This window comes from Leptonychotes weddellii, chromosome 4 (genome assembly GCF_054177405.1).
Source record: "Leptonychotes weddellii isolate Sample4059 chromosome 4, ASM5417740v2, whole genome shotgun sequence".
NCBI lineage: Eukaryota > Metazoa > Chordata > Mammalia > Carnivora > Phocidae > Leptonychotes > Leptonychotes weddellii.
In genome coordinates this window covers 123,297,467-123,318,480 of record NC_138372.1, presented here as the reverse complement: position 1 = coordinate 123,318,480, position 21,014 = coordinate 123,297,467, and the positions used below count along the sequence as shown (strand labels likewise).

General features: G+C 39.6%; 1 protein-coding gene across 1 annotated transcript in view; it reads right to left on the bottom strand.

Annotated features, from left to right (window-relative positions):
* Window positions 1–254: 254 nt before the first annotated feature.
* The window catches only part of FABP12 (fatty acid binding protein 12), a 47,358-nt gene continuing 26,598 nt past the window's right edge, over window positions 255–21,014 (bottom strand). The window contains exons 2-5 of the mRNA XM_006727136.3: window positions 5,417–5,504; window positions 3,289–3,461; window positions 2,064–2,165; window positions 255–383 (exon numbers count right to left, since the gene is read on the bottom strand). Of these exons, the coding sequence (XP_006727199.3) occupies window positions 318–383; window positions 2,064–2,165; window positions 3,289–3,461; window positions 5,417–5,504 (429 nt within the window). The 3' untranslated portion in view covers window positions 255–317. The remainder of the gene's footprint in view (window positions 384–2,063; window positions 2,166–3,288; window positions 3,462–5,416; window positions 5,505–21,014) is intronic.

Here is a 21,014-nt window from a genome sequence, read left to right as displayed (position 1 = left end):
ATACTATTTTCCCAATATAGTGCAGATCATGTTGAATATAAAGGATTGACAAAATATGCCTAAAGAGAAAAAAATCAACACGAAGTGCCTTTCTGAATGAATTAGAGCAGCCTGGAGTCGAACAGGATATATCACGTGGTTTCCCAGAGCTCCCAATACCAAGGTGGTATATAATACAGCCATATAAAGTAAGCAAACCAGAATTGCCAATGTTTGTGCACAGGCTCTCTCATATTAACAGTTGTAACATTTCACTTTGGAGTTTTATTTAAACAACCTCAGCAGTTTGGATCACAGTTTGGGTGTGCTTAAGAGTTTCAGACTGAGTTTGTTGGTACTCTCTCGTACATCCGAGTGCAGATAACATTGTTCACGGCACTTTCCTAGAAGACAAATGAAGGATGAGACAATTCAGTATTATTGGTGAAACTGACTTTTAGAACAATGCAAACTAAGTACTATCCATACACACATTCTTTAAAAATCTTGAAAAGAGATCTATGTAGACAACTATAGATACCAACTATTTGTTAGCTGATTTTGCTAACAAAGTGGCAAATCGTATGTTATATATGATATATGTGGTTATACATATATATGGTATATATGTAATGTGTGTATATGTATATATACAAAAATGGCAAATCATATATATGGTATATGTGGTTATACATATATATGGTGTATATATATAATGTGTGTGTATATATGTACAAAAAACAAGGCAAATAGTATAAAATTTGAAGTCTGTTAAAACATTTTAAATGCCTATGGTGAAGCATTTTTGCTAATTTATATAACCTACATTTTTCAAATAATAACATTAAGTTACATTGATGTAGTATTTTATGGTTTTTAGAGCACTAATATATACATGATGGTCTTTAATTCTCTCAAAAAAACCATAAAGACAGTCCTACATTTTTGAAGGCAAGTAAACTCAATCTTGGAGAGGATAAATGACTCATCCAAAGTCACAGAAGTACCGAATGGCAGAGATGGAAGTGCACATTTTGAATTCTGAATCTATATTCTCCCTAGTGAATTAAAAACATATCTGTTTGGTGATTAATGTCATTATAAGGAGAAATAAAATCAAGTATCCTTAGTCTTCCACTTATTACTTTATAAGTAAATGTACTCTTCATTGTTGAAAGAAAAAAAATCCTTACATTAAGAAATGAGGATAGGTTTTTTTTTACTTCCACATAATTCTTACATATTCCCTTAGAACTATTTGACATTATGTCCAAAATTGTCATTTTATTCATTTCAGTGGAACTGGGGGTTTGGGAAGAAGAATCATTGGCATATTTCCCTCCATTGTGTAGAAGGGAGAAAGATGACCTGAGAAGCCATCCTCAAAGGGAGCAGAATGGACTCAAAAAAGTATACATTGGAATTAAGCCAGCCTGGGTTTTAATCCCAGCAGCACTATGTTTTTCTTAGATAATAGCCTTAGGTAAGTCAGTGGCTGACTCTCAGTTTTCTCAACTGTTAAATAAGCTAATTAGTCTTACCTCACAGAATTATTGTGAGGATTAGGTAAATAATATATGAAAACATGCAAACACGGTAGCCACAGAAATGTTAGTTTTTAATTGTGTCAACTCATCCATACACCAAGGAGACACCACTTAAGCTTTGTATTAGTTTAAATTTCCTTTTCATGTGTTTGTTTGGTGTTGAGCTGGAAAACAGTGAGAAATTAATCTTTGTATGGAGCAAAGGATTAGCAACAACCCACAATCCCTGCTGAAATCTTCATTGCACAAATACGTGCTGGTTTTGGCTTATGTGCAAGTCAAAGAATTAGGCGACACAACTTTTTTATTTTCTTTAGCGTTTTAGTTCCTCAACCCATGCGCATTTTATAATATTTATGATCATGCATAAATATTATATCTATTATATTTATCTGCCAATGTCTTCCCCCATTCTTATAAAGCAAGAGAAAAAAGAAAATTACATTGACTTCTATTATTTTATAACAAGCTATTTGAATGATTTTATATACAGGTGTTAGAGCAGGTGACGAAAATAATGACGAACAGCTCACTCACCACCACCATTTTCCCATCGACCAACTTTCTCTTTATGGTGTTCTCTTTGCCATCCCAGTCTTGAACCTGAATCAAAGAGTCCTTATCGAAGGTTACCACACTCTGAAAACGGATGAAACGGAATTCAGCTCAGACTGTCACATTTAAATACCAACATTTTATCAAGGACCAAATCCTTTTCAGCGGTTGTGATATTCTCAGGCAGTTTTGGAATGGTGTTTACAGTTTTATTTATATTTTAAGACTTTGTCAACACTAAATTTGTTGGCTGATTATTCTGAGGGAGGAAAAGTTTTATAAGAATAAAAATATATTATCTTGAAGAATAAGTAAAACTCTCTTTTCCCTGAGAAATGAAGAGGGGTAGATATCCTATGCCCTCATTTCCTGCCCGCTCTCCACCGCACGCACACAGAAACTTCTCCAAACCCACCACAATGCTGAATATGTATACTAAGTTAGAAAGCAGCTCCCATTGTGTTAAGCCACTGGGGCCTGTGGTTAACGTGGTGCTGAGGCACAACCTCACCTGAACTGGTTAATATAAGTTTTATTCATTGTAACTTTATCCATAGAAAACTGCTACAAAGTAGGAAGGCAGAACTTTTGTTTCTGAGAGAAGAATCTAAGGAAATGATTCTCAAAATGCGTCTGCTAAGCATCTGCATCAGAAATGTTAGAAATACATAAACCTGAAAATTAAGAGATGTTAAAAAAAAAAAACCCTGCATATACATAGTCTAGTATTAGACTGGACTGGAAGACTTATCCTATTGCTGAGTGTCATCTCTTATTTTTTCACTCTAATCAGCTGTTAAAATAACCCTTAACCTGGAAGAAAGAATAATACCCCATTTATCTAACATGTATGATGTAATTATGTATTCTTTTAAAATTTGACCTCGAGAATATGAAAAAAAATAATAAAAATAAAATTTTAACTAAAAAAAAAGAAAAAAGAATGTTAGAAATACACAGAAATACTTCGGGTGCCTACCCCAGACATCAGAGCCTGTGGGGATGGGACCTACAAATAGGCACTTTTCACAAGCGTCACAGGAGATGTGTATGTATATTAAAATTTAAGATCCTCAGATTTAGGCTTTAGCCCAACGTTTATCTAATACAGACTTTGGATGTGTTTGCTATAATTGTTTACATACTTAGAATGATTTCAAATTGACATTCTTATGAAATGTATCTGAAAGAGTGTTGAAGGCCTCACCTTGGTTTTATAGCCCCCTGGTGTGGTTTCCTCAAACTCTTCTCCGAGTTTAAAGGAGATCTCATTATTTTTAAAGATGCTTTTGGTTTTTATAGTGATCAGATCTTCCTGTGTACTGATGGTCACAGTGGGTCTTGCCAGACAGGCAAGTTTCCTGCTGGCTCGTCTTATTCCTGGAAACCAGATGAAAGGACACCATAGTTAAATCTGTTGCTGGCTTTAGAAACCCATGTTCACTGCGTAATTCTTTACTAACGAGGAGGTCTGTGAGTTAAGCAGATTTAATGCTGCATGAATTCAAATATCTGAAGGTAGTAGCACTACCATTATAAGTTAAAATAGGTTATATTTTGCAGAAAAAAAATTAATCTCTAGTTTTGGCTACTGGTTGTCATGTTTCTTTAGCCCAGTAGTTATTGATCTTATTGGTTCATGAACCTCTTTGAAAATTTTATTAAAGCTCCTCTTTTGATAAAATATCTCCCTCTTAGCACATGTTGTGATGAGCACTGGGTGTTATATGCAACCAATGAATCATCGAACACTACATCAAACACTAATGATGGACTATATGTTGGCTAACTGAACATAATAAAAAAAAATCTCCCTCTTTTAAAATGCACTCATTTATACAGATGAAATACTTTGACATGGTTTATTTAAGATCTTTATCTCTTCACTTATATTCTAATATGCACATATATAGAGTTTGTTTTTTTCATCATGTATTTTTTTATTGTGCTAAAATATAGATAACATAAAATTTATCATTTTAACCATTTTAAAGCATACAATTAAGTGGCAATAGGTACGGGGCGCCTGGGTGGCTCAGTCGTTAAGCATCTGCCCTGGGCTCAGGTCATGATCCCAAGGTCCTGGGATCGAGCCCCACATCGAGCTCCCTGCTCGGCAGGAAGCCTGCTTCTCCCTCTCCCACTCCCCCTGCTTGTGCTCCCTCTCTCACTGTGTCTCTCTCTGTCAAATAAATAAAATCTTAAAAAAAAAAAAGTGGCATTAGGTACATTCACAATATTATACAACCATCACCACTATATATAGAATTTTTAAAAATATAAATGTTCTATTATAACAATTGTTACTCAACTTACTTTTCCCCATCTCTATATCTTAAAGATTTTCTGTGTCAGTACACATAGATATAAATTTTTGTCATTGCTACATAATATTTTATAGAGTGTATATATTAATATTTATTTCATCTGTCTCCCTCTTGAGGAACATGTTGTTTGTTTCCACTTTTTCTTATTACAAGTAATGCTATAGTGAACATTCTTACACACACAGCTTTATGCAGTACATGTAGGACTATTTTCTAAAGAAATAGCATCACATGTACAACAATACTTAAATTTCTAAGAGAAGATAAATTGGAGAAACACTCTAATATGGTTCATGAATTCATATTGTGAAACATGATAACAAGTTGTGGTGTATTAGATAATGATTCCCAAAGATATTTACACCCTAATCCCTAGAACCTGTGAATGTCACTTTATATGCCAAAGGGGATTTTGTAGATATGGTTAACTCAAGGATCTTGAGATAGGGAACTAATCAGCCATGTGGACCCTAAATGTAATCACAATTTCATTATAAGAAACTTCCCTTATAAGAAAAGGAAGAGGGACATCAGACTACAGAAGAGGAGAAGGCAATGTGACAATAGGGGCAGAGATCGGAGTGTGGTGCCCAGACACCAAGGAAGGCCAGCAGCCATCTCAGCTGGGAAACAAGATCTATTCTGAAGATCCTCTAAAGATTTAGAGCAAATCCTTGTAAAAATGATTATTTTTAAAAAATAATTATGACTTTTTGCTTTAAATTATTTATGGAAATAATTTGCCATTTAGTATATGATGCTTATGTGTTTTATCTATGTAAACCCATGGTAAATTACATGAGGGCAAGAATTCTGTCAATTACAAACTAATTTTGCATAGAACTATATCTAGGTCCTGAACCAATGTTGATCATTTCTATGTGATTGTTTCTATGTTTCTATTGGAGGGAGGGGCCCAAGATTAATCTGAGACCATACAGACCAAGTTTCTGTGCTATCAAATCTCCCCTTTTTACTGGCTATGATATGCAGGTAAAAATGGCTCACCCAGCTCTTTCATGTATCTTTCAAAATTTTCACAAGAAATGGATTTCCATGTTCCTTGGAGCCGATCAACCATTCTGTCTAAACTGATCTGAAAGAAAAATAGCATCATTAGGATGACTATGTTATTGTTGCCTGAAATAGTGTTTTTAATACAATTCTTGTGGATAGTACAGAAAAGTCAGGGGGAAAGGTTAGGAACTCTAATCCTTGTCATCTTTTCTTAATACCATCCAGAGCAGGAAAACTCTCAAATGTAAGCTGGTCAAGATGAAAATGGAAACAGTTTTTGGCAGGACCAGATATAATTTTTCCATCTCTAATTTAGGATCAAAACTAGGTTTATAGATTCTAGTTCCTTCCCTAAGAACGGTCACACACACACACACACACACACACAGAGCAATGCATAAGGGGAACTAGGCAGCTATGTTTATGCCCTAGGACACCTGTACTCCAGGTCTTTGTTTCTCTTTCTCTGACCAAGGGTGATCTAGAAGAAGCCAATTTATCAGCTCTTTAGAGATCTTATCACACTCTCATACTTGATAATTTGAACTAAAACCCAGAAAGATTTCATAGATGATTTGGCATTTGAACTAAAAAGTTAAATTTAGTGAGGGCTAGAACAATCATTTTAAACCATGTACATATTGAGCAAGAGAATGAAACATAGAAAAAAAAAAAGGAAGGAAAGAGGTTGTGTTCACACACACACACACACACACACACACACAGCCTTGTTCCTGATGCTTTTCCAGATGTCAGCTCAATTTCCCATAAGCTTAGAGAGTCATCACTGCCATGAGAACACCAAATATCTTCTTAGTAAATCCCCCTTAATTTAGGCTAGGTTCTGTTCCTTTCAATCTTGACTGAAACACTCTGATGTCCACTGATATCTGTGAGGAATCAGAACAGAGGATAAGGAGTATAATAGGAAATACACCAACTAGAGAAGAGGAGATTTCCAAGGTTAAAAGACAAGCACAGCCTTACACATGCCATCAGCTCTGAGAACATCATTGTTAATTCTAGGCAATGCTTGATGTCCATATGCTAACACAGAGTTACTAAGAAAAACTGAAATTATAAAATTATTTTAAGACAGAAAAGAATAGCATTTTATTAACAATTCCCATTAAAATGTTAAATTTCCAATATCTATAAATATCTGTAAAAGCACTTATCCAGGCCAATGGTCCTACTGATAATTATTCAACTAACACGTATGGAGCACTTAGTATTATATGCCCAATATGAGACTAAGCAATTTTGCATACACCATTGATTTAATGTTCCAACTGTGGTTGAAAAAGATACCATAGCTTGTTTGATTCTTTTCCTTTCATGTGTTAGGAGGTTTACCATTATGATTTTTTTTACATTAATGTGTACAATTTATAGTTATCCCCACTCAATTGAATAGCATGAGGCTGAAGCCAGTAAATGACTCACCACTGACGGTACTAAAGATATTAAAATTAGGCACTGAAGTTACTAAAATTCCTAGGATTTTTTTAAGAAAATGTCAAATGTGTTGGATGCACACTGATCCTCCAACATAAGGAAATCAACTATTGGAAATCACCTCCTTGAAGAAGATGTCATATTGGGAGCTCAGTATCGGTCTCTATTGCTGGCAGGTTAGACTTTCAGAGAAGTATCAGTAAAATAGAGACCAGGCATGGCCTCCATCTCTGCCCCTGTGGTTCCTCTGTTCATGTGCTCATCATGTCAATTCAAAGACTGGCTGATGTGCACTGGCCTAGTCATGTGTCTGCTTGGTTGCTCCCTGCCTGTTCTGTGATGAATGCTTTCTGGTGTCCATTACTATGTGAGTCAAAAGTCTTCACACACTATGCCCGTTCCCTCAAGTACATCCACATTCCTCGATGCCAAACTTCCTTGACTTCAATTTTTCAGTCCTTTTCCTTCCAGACCCCTGACCAGCCCATCAGAATATTCCCTCTACCCATGCGTATGTCTTCATTCTCACCTCAGCCCACTGCTCCCTCCACACAAAATGAGTAACAGGTGCACCACTCTGAGCTTTGTCCATTGGGACGATTTTTCCTCACCACTGTTTTCAAACCCCCTCCCACCCCGAGGGTAATTAAACCACTGCCTGTTTTTAACTTGCATTCACACACTAAGGTGACCTGCCCATAAAACATTGTTCAAGCTCTTCTTACTCCTTCAGCTGGTTACATGAGCGCCCCACAAAGTCGAGGAATGATCTGAGGGAGGGTTGCTGGTACACCCGTGGTGGGTGACATGAGGAGCTGGGCTACCTGCTCATGCAGTCACTTCATATATTCTGGTCTTGCTTAGCCTTAATTCCAGATGCACAATTTTGATCTTATTTTGGAATGCTGGGCCTGCCTGAGTCTATGATTCTGTGGGTCTAACAGAACCCAGCTCATAATGGACAGTTCCAGACGCATGGTTACTTGGTGCCTTATAATCAAGAATTCTGTCTCTGCAAGTCCCCAGTAACACACCAGGAACTCTTTTCAAAAGTGTATAAGTTTCTGTTGCAGGTGGCATGGTCTTGCTCCGAAACCCCAGGGGTCTGTGTTATGATGCTTCCACTGTGGCTTCATCTCTCCGCCACACTGCATATTTTCCCATCACTAATACCTCCAGTGGCTTAGGGTTTGCCAGATCATATGGCCCAAGAGGCAGGGCTGCTTGCACTGTAATTCTGACTTTCTGCTCCAGGCCTCATTCAAAGCAGGGAGCTATTCCTGTCACCCAGTATATGGGCTGGAGCACATTCCTAGATGTGGAATATGTTGCCACCATAAACCAAAGGATCCTACCAGGAATTTTGTTTCCTTCTTTCTGGTACAAAGGCGAGCTGCAGCGATTTCTCTTTTGGAAGAGATGTTCTCACTGCCCTTGACCCAGCTGGATCCCTAAATACAGCAGTGGAAGTTCACTCATTTGCCACCAACTTAAACTCCCATACTCTGCAGTGCATACGTCTTGCCAACGCCTCCAGTATGCTAGCCATTCTTGCTCATCCTCCTGATCAACATGATATGTAGGATATCCAGACAGCTCAGATCTCATCTGATCATATTGCAACAGCAGGAGGTAATGTAGGCCCCTAACCTGTAAATGTATATTGTCCCACGTAAATGCAGTTTCTATTCCTTTTTCTGATCTTTTCTTATTGGGATAGACAAGAATGCCATAACATGTACCTGAAGCCATATTAATCTGCTCCAGCAAAGATAACATAATTGGCACAGCAGCCATGATTGGGGTTATTATTTGAGTTTGTAGTAGCCTACAGTCGTTCTCCGAGATTCCGTTGGTTTCTGCAGTGGTCAGACTGGTAAATCAAATGGAGCTGTGATGTGGACCACCCCCCTCCCGCCCCCGCCATTCTTAAGATCCTTTAGAGTAGCATTCATTCCTCCCCATCGTTACCACCAAATACAGTGGATTTTGATGTACCATCTTAGCCAGGACTGGCAAAGGAATAGGGGACAGAGGGCATTGGGGTGTAGAGGTGCCATTTTAGAAGCTCTCACTTCACCTTCCCCCCTGTGATAGCTCCCATTTGGTTTGAATGAGAAGAAGTCAAGGTGGGGTTCCTTCAACAGTCAAACATGTCAATTCCAATCATATATTTGGAGACCAGAGAGTTGACCACTGGATGGGTCCACAGACTTACTGGACCTTCTGAGAGCCAGACTTAGGCTGGGATTCTGTTTATTTCAGAGCCTGGTCCCTGGATGCCTCCACTCTACCGTGATGCTTTGAAATCCTATAAGTCAATATAGGATTTTGAGGGTATTCGATATTTGGATATTCCTCTTTCCAAATATTTGGATATTCCTCTTTCCATAGTGTGTATTTTCTCAAGTAAGTATCATAAGTCTCTTTTGAGGAAACTTGGGGAAATTAACACAGTATATTTTTGCCATGGTATTTCAAAATTCTTCCTCCTGTGGACTTAGCCACCTCTTCAGCCAGTGGTTTTTGGGTCTGAAAACTGGCTGAGTTCTGGGATGTGGGCAAAAGATCAAGACTTTCTATTGAGATTACCACCCTTAATCTGCTGTTCATATATATATTCTTGCCTTCTTTTGGTTAATATATTAAGTAACACCCTCACTGGCTAGTCATCTATTTTACCTCTAGGGATATAATGTTCTCTTAATCATCTCCACATCGCCCTCCAGGTCAAGTCCACTTGGGTGCCCTTCAACTTTCCCTGGTGGTATGGTAATTGTAACCCCCTGGCTTCTGGCAATAAAATGCTGCTGTTTGGTCCCTGTTGCTTCAGAGTCTCATCATTGCCATTGCTGTCAATGAGCCAGCTAATAGAGATAGACATAGGTATGGATGATGCATACAGATCTCTATTCTCTTTCTACAGAAAGGTATTTTGGCTATATTGAGCCATAGCAGAAGTACAGGTCTCATAAATTTCCTACAGAAAAAGAGAGAGGAGAACCCCACCATATCAGAGTTTCATACAGTGTTGTGGCATATTGGACTTGGGTTATTTTAACTAAAAATTTGAAGTGTACTGGAGCTGGACAAGGCATAGTGGGCACCCTGTAGAGACAAGCATGCTAGGAAAACGCAAGCCTTACTCATTTGCTATTCATTCAATAAACTTTGAGTATATAGATATAGATATATAGATATCTATATCTGTATAGTAGAAACGTGGAGAACTGGTTGATATTTTAGACCAGAGGTCAGCAAACTATGATCTGCGTACCAATTCCTGCCAGCACCTGTAGATGAAGTATTACTGGAACACAGCCACAGTTATTTCTTTGAATATTATCTAAGGCTGTTTTCACATTACAGTAGCAGAGCTGAGTAGTTGTGACAGATATCGCATGGCTCACAAAGCCTAAAATGTTTACTATTAGGCCCTTTACAGAAAAATGTTTGCTGGCCCCCATTTTAGAGTCTCATGTTTGATTATTTAAAACTCAGGATCCTAACAGCTACTGTGTTTGTAGGCTTTCTGTGCTTAGGATAGAAAAGTGGTGGATAACAGTTTTTCTTCCATAGCTTTTTTATCAAGAAAAGACATTTTTATAATTATGTCATGGGCAAGGCCAACAGAAAATGTAATTTAAGAAGCTAAGCTCTGGCATTTCATAAAAGTTATATGACAGAGAGATGGCTATCAGTCAAATATAGATGAAATATTTTTAAAAATTGCTCTGAGTGCTGCAAGGCAGAAAGTCACAAGAATTAAACTGATTAGGAAAGAAGCAGGGTAAAAAAAGCTGTCCTGCTGTCGGCCTCATCCTGAGTTTAACCTCCAGGGTCTAATGATCCTGTTAAACTCCAAAGCTTTCTTCAGAAGTGGCCCTGACTCTCCCACCCTTTTAGTCGCCCTAGTGATGTTAAGCTCTCAGGGTTTTCATGCACTTCTAATGCACTTAGATTAAAACCATGCTGGGAGAAAAGTATCTTTAATGACTTTTCGAAGGGAAATGTCCTGGAAATAGGGCAAATCCACCACAAAACTTTCAGTGTCTTGGTAAATAGAACACAATACTCTAGAGCGGCTTCTCTTTTTGTATTGGTTGGGCTTTGTAGGGCATTAACAAGATTTGGGAAGAGTGCAGCCTTTCCTGGTCATCCCTCAGTAGGTGCTCATTGAGGACAATGGGAAAAGGCTGCACCTTGGCCATCCGCGAGACTCAGGGTGTTTCCGCATCGCCCCCACTGTTCACAAGAGAGCTGGAAGTGAGCAGCCAACAGGAAGCTGGGGCCCAATGGCTGGATGAGACACATGGCCACACAAGCAAGCAACCACGTGACATATGCTCCATACCAGTGTTCTTCACACATTTGTTTAATATTTTTTAGTAGGAAGGATAGCAGGTTGAGTTGTGTCCCCCAAAAAGATATGTCCAAGTCCTAACGCCTGGTACTTGTGAATGTGACCTTGTTTGGAAATAGGATCTTTGCAGCTGTAATGAAATTAAGGATCTCGAAATGAGATCATTCTGGATTTAAGGTGTTCCCTAAATCCAATGACACATGAATGAAGTTGAGAGAGATTTGAGACACAGAGACAGAGGCAAAGGCCAAGAGAAGACTGACCAAACAGAAACTGGAGGGTAGCCATAAGCCAAGGAATAAATACCAAGTGCAGCCAGCAGGCACCAAAAGCTAGGAGAGAGGCATGGAGGGGCGCCTGGGTGGCTCAGTCGTTAAGCGTCTGCCTTCGGCTCAGGTCATGATCCCAGGGTCCTGGGATCGAGTCCCACATCGGGCTCCCTGCTCTCCGGGAAGCCTGCTTCTCCCTCTCCTACTCCCCCTGCTTGTGTTCCTGCTCTCGCTGTCTCTCTCTCTGTCAAAAAAAAAAAAAAAGGAGAGAGGCATGGAAGAGATTCCTCCTCAGAGCCTCCAGAAGGTTTCCAACACCTCAATTTCACACTCTGGCCTTCAAAACTATAAGATAATAAATCATAATAATAAATCATAAATTTCTGTCATTTGAAACTACCAAGTTACAATAATTTGTAATGGCAGCCCTGTGAAACTACTAAAGGGAGAAACTAATTTTTAAAAATCTTAGGCCATTTTATGTTTAAAGAAGGAGCTTATTTTACTATGTAAAATACCATTTAAACTTATGAAGAATTGTCCATTTCACTGGATTTTTTTTCTTAGTCAAAAATTTTCATATTTAGCAAGGATAGAGGTAACTTTTATAGATAATAATAACAGTAAGTAATTATGATAATATAATAAAAGACTGAGTAATAATAGTAATAGTATAATTATATAATAAAATTATATAAATTAAATTTTTTTCTGAAATTCATATAAGAAAAACGCTTTCCTTATTTCTCTAGTTTCTCATCCTCTCCTCTTTCCCTGCCAGTTTTCTTTTGAAATATTCAGAATCATACAACTTCTTTGGGGTAAATGTTGAAGGATTTTTAAGATTTAGATGATAAAATAAATTACTTGATAGTGGTAAATAGTATAGTGTTATGCTTTATTCTGTTTCAGAATTTCAGCAGATTGCTAACTTCAGGCTGTTCTTGGGGTTGAGTGCTGTCTACTTCTGAGAGGATCATGTGATTCAGACCAATCAAAATAAGAGGAAGACTTCCTGGAGGTATGAGTAAGACTGCAAGGTCAGGGCCAGGCAGGCAGAGGGCCTGTGATTCAGATCCTGCTGGGTTCCCAGGCTCTCATGCCCTTCTCTTCCCACAGTTAGAGCTGTTTGAACCCCACCTGCTGCCTTAGCATTGTCCTGAGGCTGCCAAAGTTACACATTCACCAGGTTATTATAAATTAGCATTAACTCCAGTGGTTCCCAAGCTTGACTTGCATTTGTAAAAATGCCAACCCATGTGTGCACCCTAGATTTCTCAATCGGAATTGCCAAGGACCAGACTTGGCAATATGAATTTTTAGAATGTCTCCTAGGTGATTCTTCATCTAAGGCTCAGTAATGAAGGGTAAATGCACTGGACCAGTGGTTCTCAAAGTGTGATTCCTGGACCAGCAACATTACCATCACTTGGGAACTGATTAGAAATGCAAATTCTTTTTTTTTTTTAAAGATTTTATTTATTTATTTGACAGAGAGAGACACAGCGAGAGAGGGAACACAAGCAGGGGGAGTGGGAGAGGGAGAAGCAGGCTTCCTGCTGAGCAGGAAGCCTGATGTGGGACTCGAAACCAGGACCCTGGGATCATGACCTGAGCCGAATGCAGACATTTAATGACTGAGCCACCCAGGCACCCCAGAAATGCAAATTCTTGACTCCCTCCCACCCAAAGCTTGCTGAATCAGAAACTCTGGGAAAGGAGCCTATAACCTGTGTTTTAACAAGCGCTTCAAGTTTGAGAACCACAGCCCACGCTTAGATTCACTTCCAAAGAAGAGAGTATGGAACAGTAGAAATAATAATATTAGAAACTTCGTGGCCATCATCTTAACCAAGTGCTCAAGTTTAAATCACCTGTGTTAAGTCATACCGATGTCATGTGCCCCTTGATGTGATGCAGTCAGAAGGTACTTCATCTCTGTGGTTTTCTTCCTAAACACCCATAACCCAAATCTAGTCATGAGAAAGCATGAGACATGTGAAGACAAAATTGAGGGACATTCTTCAAAACTGTAAGGTCTTGAATAACAAGGAAAAACTGAAACTCTCACAGATTGAAGGAAACTAAGGAGATATGATGACTAAAAGCAATGTGGGATCCTGACTCAGATCCTAGAACAGGAAGGAACATTAGTGGAAAAACGGGAGGAGTTTGAATCGTCTATAACTTAGCAGCTAGTATCATACCAACTTCCATTTCTTAATTTTGGCAAATGTACACCATAATGTAAGAAGTTAACATTCAGGGGAGTTGGAGGAATGGTATATAGGAACTCTCTGTACTATATTTGCAGCTTCTCTATAAATCTAAAATTATTCCCGGGATGCCTGGGTGGCTCAGTTGGTTAAGTGACTGCCTTAGGCTCAGGTCATGATCCCAGGGTCCTGGGATCGAGTCCCGCGTCGGGCTCCCTGCTCGGCGGGGGGTCCACTTCTCCGTCTCCCACTCCCCCTGCTTGTGTTCCGTCTCTCGCTGTGTCTCTCTCTGTCAAATAAATAGATAAAATCTTAAATAAATAAATAAATAAATAAATAAATAAATAAATAAATAAAATTATTCCCCAAATGTTAAATGTAAAAATAAATTTAAAAAATAAGACCAAAAATATTGTCCATGGATCAGTAGCACCTGACTCACCTGAAAGCTTGTTAGTAATGCCGGTTATTAGAACTCACTCCAAATCTGCTGAATCAGAATCTGCATTTTTCAAAAGATCCTTAGATGAATCGTTTAACGTACAATAACATTTGAAAAATCCTGCTCTTTACCACAAGCCTGGGATTTAGCATCAGCTCAGTGTTGTCCGGGCCAGAAACGTGAACTAGTTTTGTTTAAACATACCTTCTTCTTAAGACCTCAGGTCCGTTTTCAACCTAATGCAGAGGGCTAAGCTTCTGTGCCCCTCCTTAGGGCTCAGTCCTTACATAGTAACACCTTCAAAAAGGCTCAAAACCTATCTTGTGTTTGTGAGACATTTTCTCCCTTAAAAGACAGGAGCCTTGCCTTTGATCCCTGACTCTGGGATCCCTGCCTGGGTCCCTGCTACCTGCCGCAAACTTCCCTCTTGCTGAAAGTCCACTTGCCTGCCATTTTAAGCGCTGCCGCCCAGGAGCCTCCTGTCACATCTTTCAAGGTGCCTCCCATGCTGTGGTCACTACAAACTCAGATGTTGTAGCCTGTTTGCCAGATTCAACCATGCCTGGAAACATCTAGAGATAGGATGGCATGTGGGGAATTTGCTTTTCTATCAGACAGCTCAACAAAAAGGACAGGACTTCCAGAGACCCCCGTGTTTACCAAAAAAAAAAACCCAAAACAGTAGGACATATGATCAGAGGTAATAGGTAGGAGCCACTAAAGGCCTAGGAATAAAACTAGAAAGGTAAACAATTTCCTCTGCACCCAAGATTTTTACTTTTGTGTCATTGAAGTCTCAGAAACAAGAACTGAACTGATTCTATAAAGGTAGTTTCTTGATGGGGTATTATTTATAAAATCCAGTTAGAATGGTGAAAATGGACCATTCCGCAGATATATTGGCATTGACCTTCTCCTCTTGAGGAGAAGGATTGGAGTGAATTGCTGAAGGTATAAAGTCAGGAGAGAGGTGCCTGGGTGGCTCATTGGGTTAAGCATCTGACTCTCGATCTCAGCTCAGGTCTTGATCCCAGGGTAATGAGTTCAAGCCCCATGTTGGATTCCACGCTGGGCGTGGAGCCAACTTAAAAAAAAAAAAGGAGAAATTACTCTTTGAAAATCTGACTGGCTCAGTCTTCCAAAGGAGACCAGAGCTTCTTGCTTTTTGTAGGGAAACACTGGGCATCATGGCAAGTGTCATCCTCGGGAAATATTATCTGAATTGAACCATGGCACATGGATTTGTCAGGGAAGAGTTGCACCAGCACCCAAATGATTTGAGAGCAGCGGAGATAAGCCCACAATGATTTGGAAGTTAGAACCAACCTGGTGAGTGGGGCGTGGGGAGAAGTTTATGGGATTCTATGCCTCACTGAGCCATAAGAGAGCTCTGGATGGGCCTGGATGTTCCCACAAGTCTACAGGTGGCAGGTAAGTTAGGGATCACCGATATGCAACTCTCTGGGCATGCTGACCATGCCCAAGTTGCAGTAACCCAGAGACGTGCATTTGAGCCAACACACCATACTCTACAAATGCACCCATTTCTAACCTTTTTGTGTCTTATTTCTTTTAATCTTCACTTTTGAAAACTCTAATCTTGTTGCTGATGAAGTAGAAAGTAGATCACATTGTGATCAGGATAGATAGGAATACTATCTTTCACAGCATCAGTGACTAAAGAAGTTGCACAACCAGGGGAGGGAGGGAGCAGGGCTACCTGAGAGCTCTGATCTCTTGCTGCAGTGGAGAAGGCCAACTGCACCCTAAGGTGGGCACGGTTGACTTTAGTATCAACTGTAGGAAGCAAGTTTACTATTCTATCAAAATAATCGATGGGATAATCTAATATCATCTCCAATTAAGATATTCAACTTCAAAATTTTGACACTTTAGAGTCTAAGATTGCAATGAAATATTCAGTAATAAAAAAACATTGTCATAGAAGGCAGAACACTTACATCTTTGGCTTTGTGATCCTAAGTGTGCATTATGAAACTAGCTCTAGGCTAGGCAGTATGTGAGTAATTTATTCTTCTTATATTAACATCAACTGTGAAATCTAAAGTGAGTGATGACATTCCAGGAACAATTGCATGTAATAATTCTTTAGCAGGTTTGGGCAATGTGGAGTAGCTATCATAAGGGAAAATGTCAGCTCACGCTATTTTAATGACGATGATGGCTCCATGGAAAAAGAACTTAGGGGAGAATGAGTTTAGTGTCTGGGTTCCGGTTCAAGTCAAAGTGAAAATGAAAAGCAAACACTATTTTGAAATTAATTTAGGGGATTATTGGTAACAGATGAGAACTTACGTGTCAGGGTGGTCTAGAAACAAACACCAACAATTTTGAAAAGCAGTGAGATTTGTTCATTCATTTATCTATGGGTATACAAAATTATTTACACTCTGATCAAAAATATGAAAAAAATTGCATAATAAAATGACTGGAATTAAATGCACTAAGTTAATTGTGTGAGATGATCCAACTGTGGGCAAGTTAAATTTTTTCTTCCTACTTTTCAATAATTTCAGTTTGTCTGGAATCCTTCCATAGTTAAGAGAACAAATTCCATTTTAAAGATAACCCACAAAAGGGCAAATACTTTATGATTCTACTCATATGAAGTATGAGTAGAAGTATCTATTTCTATCAAAGTCATAGAAACAAATAAAAAGGCGGTTACCAAGGGCTGCAGGGTGAAGGAGAGTTTCTGTGTTGATGGAGGTGGGCATAGAGTTTCAGTTTTGCAAGGAGAAAGGTTCTGGAGAGATTCTGCGCAACAATGTGAATACACTGTATGCTACGGAACTATACACTTACCAATGGTTAAGACGATAAATTTGTGGTATGTCCAAATAACCACAATACAATATATAAAATCTTACTGCAAAGATAAAATTTTAAAAATAAAATATATTCATCAAGGGCTTGTGAGACTGACCAGATATGGGAGTTAAAGTCAGAAATTAGTCTCAAGTGTGCTCCTGGTGCACATCATGCAAAATATAGAGTATCCCGGAGGGGAAGCAGTTTTGTAAAGAAAAAGGAGATATGCATTCAACTTAAATAGCCAGTGTCTGTAGGAAAGCCACTTTAAAGTGTGCATTGGCAAGTTGGATACAGAGTTGGATACAGGAAAAAAAGATCGGGATCAGGGGGAAAAACATGAGAGACTCGGTGATCTGATGAGGAAGAGATCACTCAAGATTAGAGTGTAAAGTAAGAGGAACAGGTGCAGAGCTATATGAAAAACTAACATACAAACACAACCAGTGGGGTGACTAAGAAAGGGGGACTGTCTGAGTTTCCCAAGGCTGCTATAACAAATCACCACAAATTGGGGGACTTATAACCACAGAAATGTATTCTTTCACAGTTCTGGAGGCCAGAAGTCTGAAATCAAGGTGTCAGCAAGACCGTCTCCCTCCACAGGCTCTAGGGGGGAATCCTTCCTCGCCTCTTTAAGTTCCTGGTGCCTCTAGGCATTCCTAGGCTTATGGCCGCAGCACTCCCATCTCTTACTCCATCTTCGCATGGCCTCTTCCCCTATGTGCATGTCTTTCCTCTTCCATCTCTTATAAGGAAATTTGTCACTGGATCTAGAGCTCACCTTGGTAATCTAGGGTGATATCTCAAAATCCCTAACTACATCTGCAAAACCCTTTTCCCAATAAGATCACATTCCCAGGCTCCCAGGGACTAGGATGTGAATGTATCTTTTGGGGGGCCACCATTCAACCTACTGTAAAGAGACGGCCTGAAAATTGTAAGGACTGTGGGGGAAAGGATCTCTGTATGGTTCAGGCAATGAGCAGACCTACGCTGGGAAAAAAAAAAAAAAAGACCTGCTTAATTCTGTGTAACATACCTTTCCCCAAATGCATTTGGCACTCTTTTTTAGTGTGAATACAAAGATGGATAAGATCCAATCCCAGCCTTCATGAAGTCCAGTGTGGGGAGAAAAGCATATAATCAAAATAATTGTAATGCACTGTTTAAGCGCTACAACAGAAAAATGTTCAGAGTATTATAGAAGCCCAGTGAGAGGTAAAAGTAATTTTCTGCAGGATCAAAGAAGAGCTTACTAAGTGGAAACTGGCGCGCGAGTGCACACACACACACACACACACACAAGTGGTGGGGGGTGGGGATTATTCTGGGAAGAGATTTCATGATCGATGGTTTAGAGGTCAGGAAATGTTTATGGATTATCTAGGGAAGAGTGGAAAGTTGGGTAAACCCTGGAGGGTAAGGTCTAGGGCAAAAGCGAATAAGAGGTTATGTAGCAGCCAGAACTGTGGACAGAAAACCTTTAGCTTTACCTTTGTGCCCCGTTCTAATCAAGATCTGGAAAACTAAAGGGAGGCCCTGGTGTGGGGAAAGAAAGAAGACTGCTAGTTACCATAGAGCTTACGGAGTCACTTGGGGCTCTATGAGTTGAGACTGATTCACTTCACAGTGAATCACAGCACAGACAGGCTGTCAAATGATGTCTGAAAGAACAGCTGGGCTCCAGGGGGCAGACTAGAAACAGGGAGCACCATCAGAGGGAAGGCTGGTGCAGTAAATTGGAGAGGAAGTGCTGAAGAGCCAGGTAAAGTCATGGAGATGAACTACACCTTGGATATAGGAAGGGGGGCTCTAGCAGACAGAGGCAAGAGACAAAGATCTCCTCTGGACTGGACCGCTCAGGAGAATGGATGAAGAGAAAGACAACTGAGAGAGGAAATGGAGGAATGGAGTTCACAGTCCCTCACCCAAGATCTCAAATCTTAACAGCTCTGAAACGCTAACATTTAAGAAGTAAGTCTGGTGTAGCTCACTTGGTGGTAAGCCTGACCTGAATTAACATGAGGCCATTTGTAACCTTTACATATCTTCTTTAGAGTGAATACGCACAGGTTGCTAAAGAAATTTTCATTTGATTATGGGGTGTTAGCCCCATAATATATGGCATATGCCTTATGTTACCTTTCTCAGATCTGATAAATGTCTGAAACCAGATATTTTTTATTTCAAGGCCCAGGGGTTTTAGATAAGTAATTTTACACCTATAATGAGTCCAGTTTGAAAGCTGCATTTGAGGTGTTCAAAGTGAAAAGTCCTGTCAAGAGCAACTCTACATGAATGAATACAAGTGTGGGAAAACAAAACAAAACAATTTCCAGCAAACTAGAATAAGATTTCAACATAGTGGGAATTTTCAATAAAATGCCAAAATAATCTGGAAAAAAGTTCTCCTCCCAGAAAAGAGTTCTTAGTTAATTTTAACATATTGAAACAAATTCCACAGTAAGGCTAAAATTTAAAATCTAATGTATGGGGATGCCTGGGTGGCTCAGTCGGCTAAGCGTCTGCCTTTGGCTCAGGTCATGATCCTGGGGTCCTGTCGAGCCCCGCATCAGGCTCCTCGCTCAGTGGGGAGCCTGCTTCTCCCTCTGTCCCTTCCCTCCTTCCCCCTCCCTGCTTGTGCTCTCTCTCTCTCTTTCTGACAAACAAAATCTTTAAAAAAAATAAAATAAAATCTAATGTATGTACAACCAGCACTGCATACAGATTTTTCTGTATCATTCTTATCCGAGCAGGCTTCTATGAGAGACTGTCAGTAGGTAAGCTACGTACTTTGTTATCTGTGCTCTCTGTTTCTGGTTCTTAGCTATTCTTGAATGGAATGAGCCTCACACGGATGGCTACCTGTCTTCACACATCCTCCTGGCATCACTGAACACTCAGGTTTCTTTTGAAGCCAGGCCCTTGGTGTACAGCATTTTTCCTCAGGACATTTTACTTGTCCAAACACACTTACAAGGGTTACTCGCAAAAACTCCCTTGTTCCCTTTATGTTTATTTTCTGAGTAACGTGAAGGAGTAAGGACAAAAAGAAATCAGAATTCCCATGCTCAATATCTAGAGAGAACAACAGTGGAAGCTGAGACACTGCCAACAAGTTTGAAGTAGAAACAGTCTTTGGCCAGCTCACAAACTCCTGATGCCTGGATCAGATTTAATTGCATCCTGTGTGGAAGAACATGGTTCCCAAGCACGTGTGTGTGTGTGTGGCCATGCCACAGACAACTGAAGGGACCAGTGGAAGTGTGTCTCTCCCGGCATCTCTTCCCTGCCCCATCCAGTCTTAGCACTACACAATGGCCCACAAGGTCTCTGGGATTCAGTGAAAATCAAACGTGTAAGTAAGGTTTGGGAGCAGATGAGTTCATTTGATCATATTCCAGTTTCTTAATTATTACGCATTCATTTTAATGAGAGAGAATGCACTTGAATTAAAAGTGCTCTTCTTTTTCATTCAGCACATACTGGCGGAAATATCCTAAATAAATAATTGCAACACATCCTGTGATTCACATTTACTGTTTTATCTCTGCACCAGAGTGCAGCGGTAGAATCCACAAAGCCAACAATTAAAATGAGACATCACTTTTCAGGCCTAGTTTAAATCACTCATTAACGTCTCCATCGTTTAATTCTCCATATGGCATTCATTCACTCAATACACACCTCACATACACTTCATTGTCGTGCTCACAGCATCCCTCCAGCATCAGAAATAGGGTAAGAACACAAAATTTTGAAGGGAAGGGAGTTGATGTTTGATGAGCACCTACTATGTGCCAAATAACTTACTTTATCATCTAACTTATTCTCCAAAACCACCCCCGTCAATATAGGTATTGTTAAACCAATCTTAGAAATATGGGGAGCAGGGTTAAAGGAGTCAAAGAAGTTTCACAGAGCTCATACAGCTCAAAAACAGTGAAAAGATTCACTCCCTCAAACATTTACTGACCACTTACCCTGTGTCTGACACTGCCCTGCG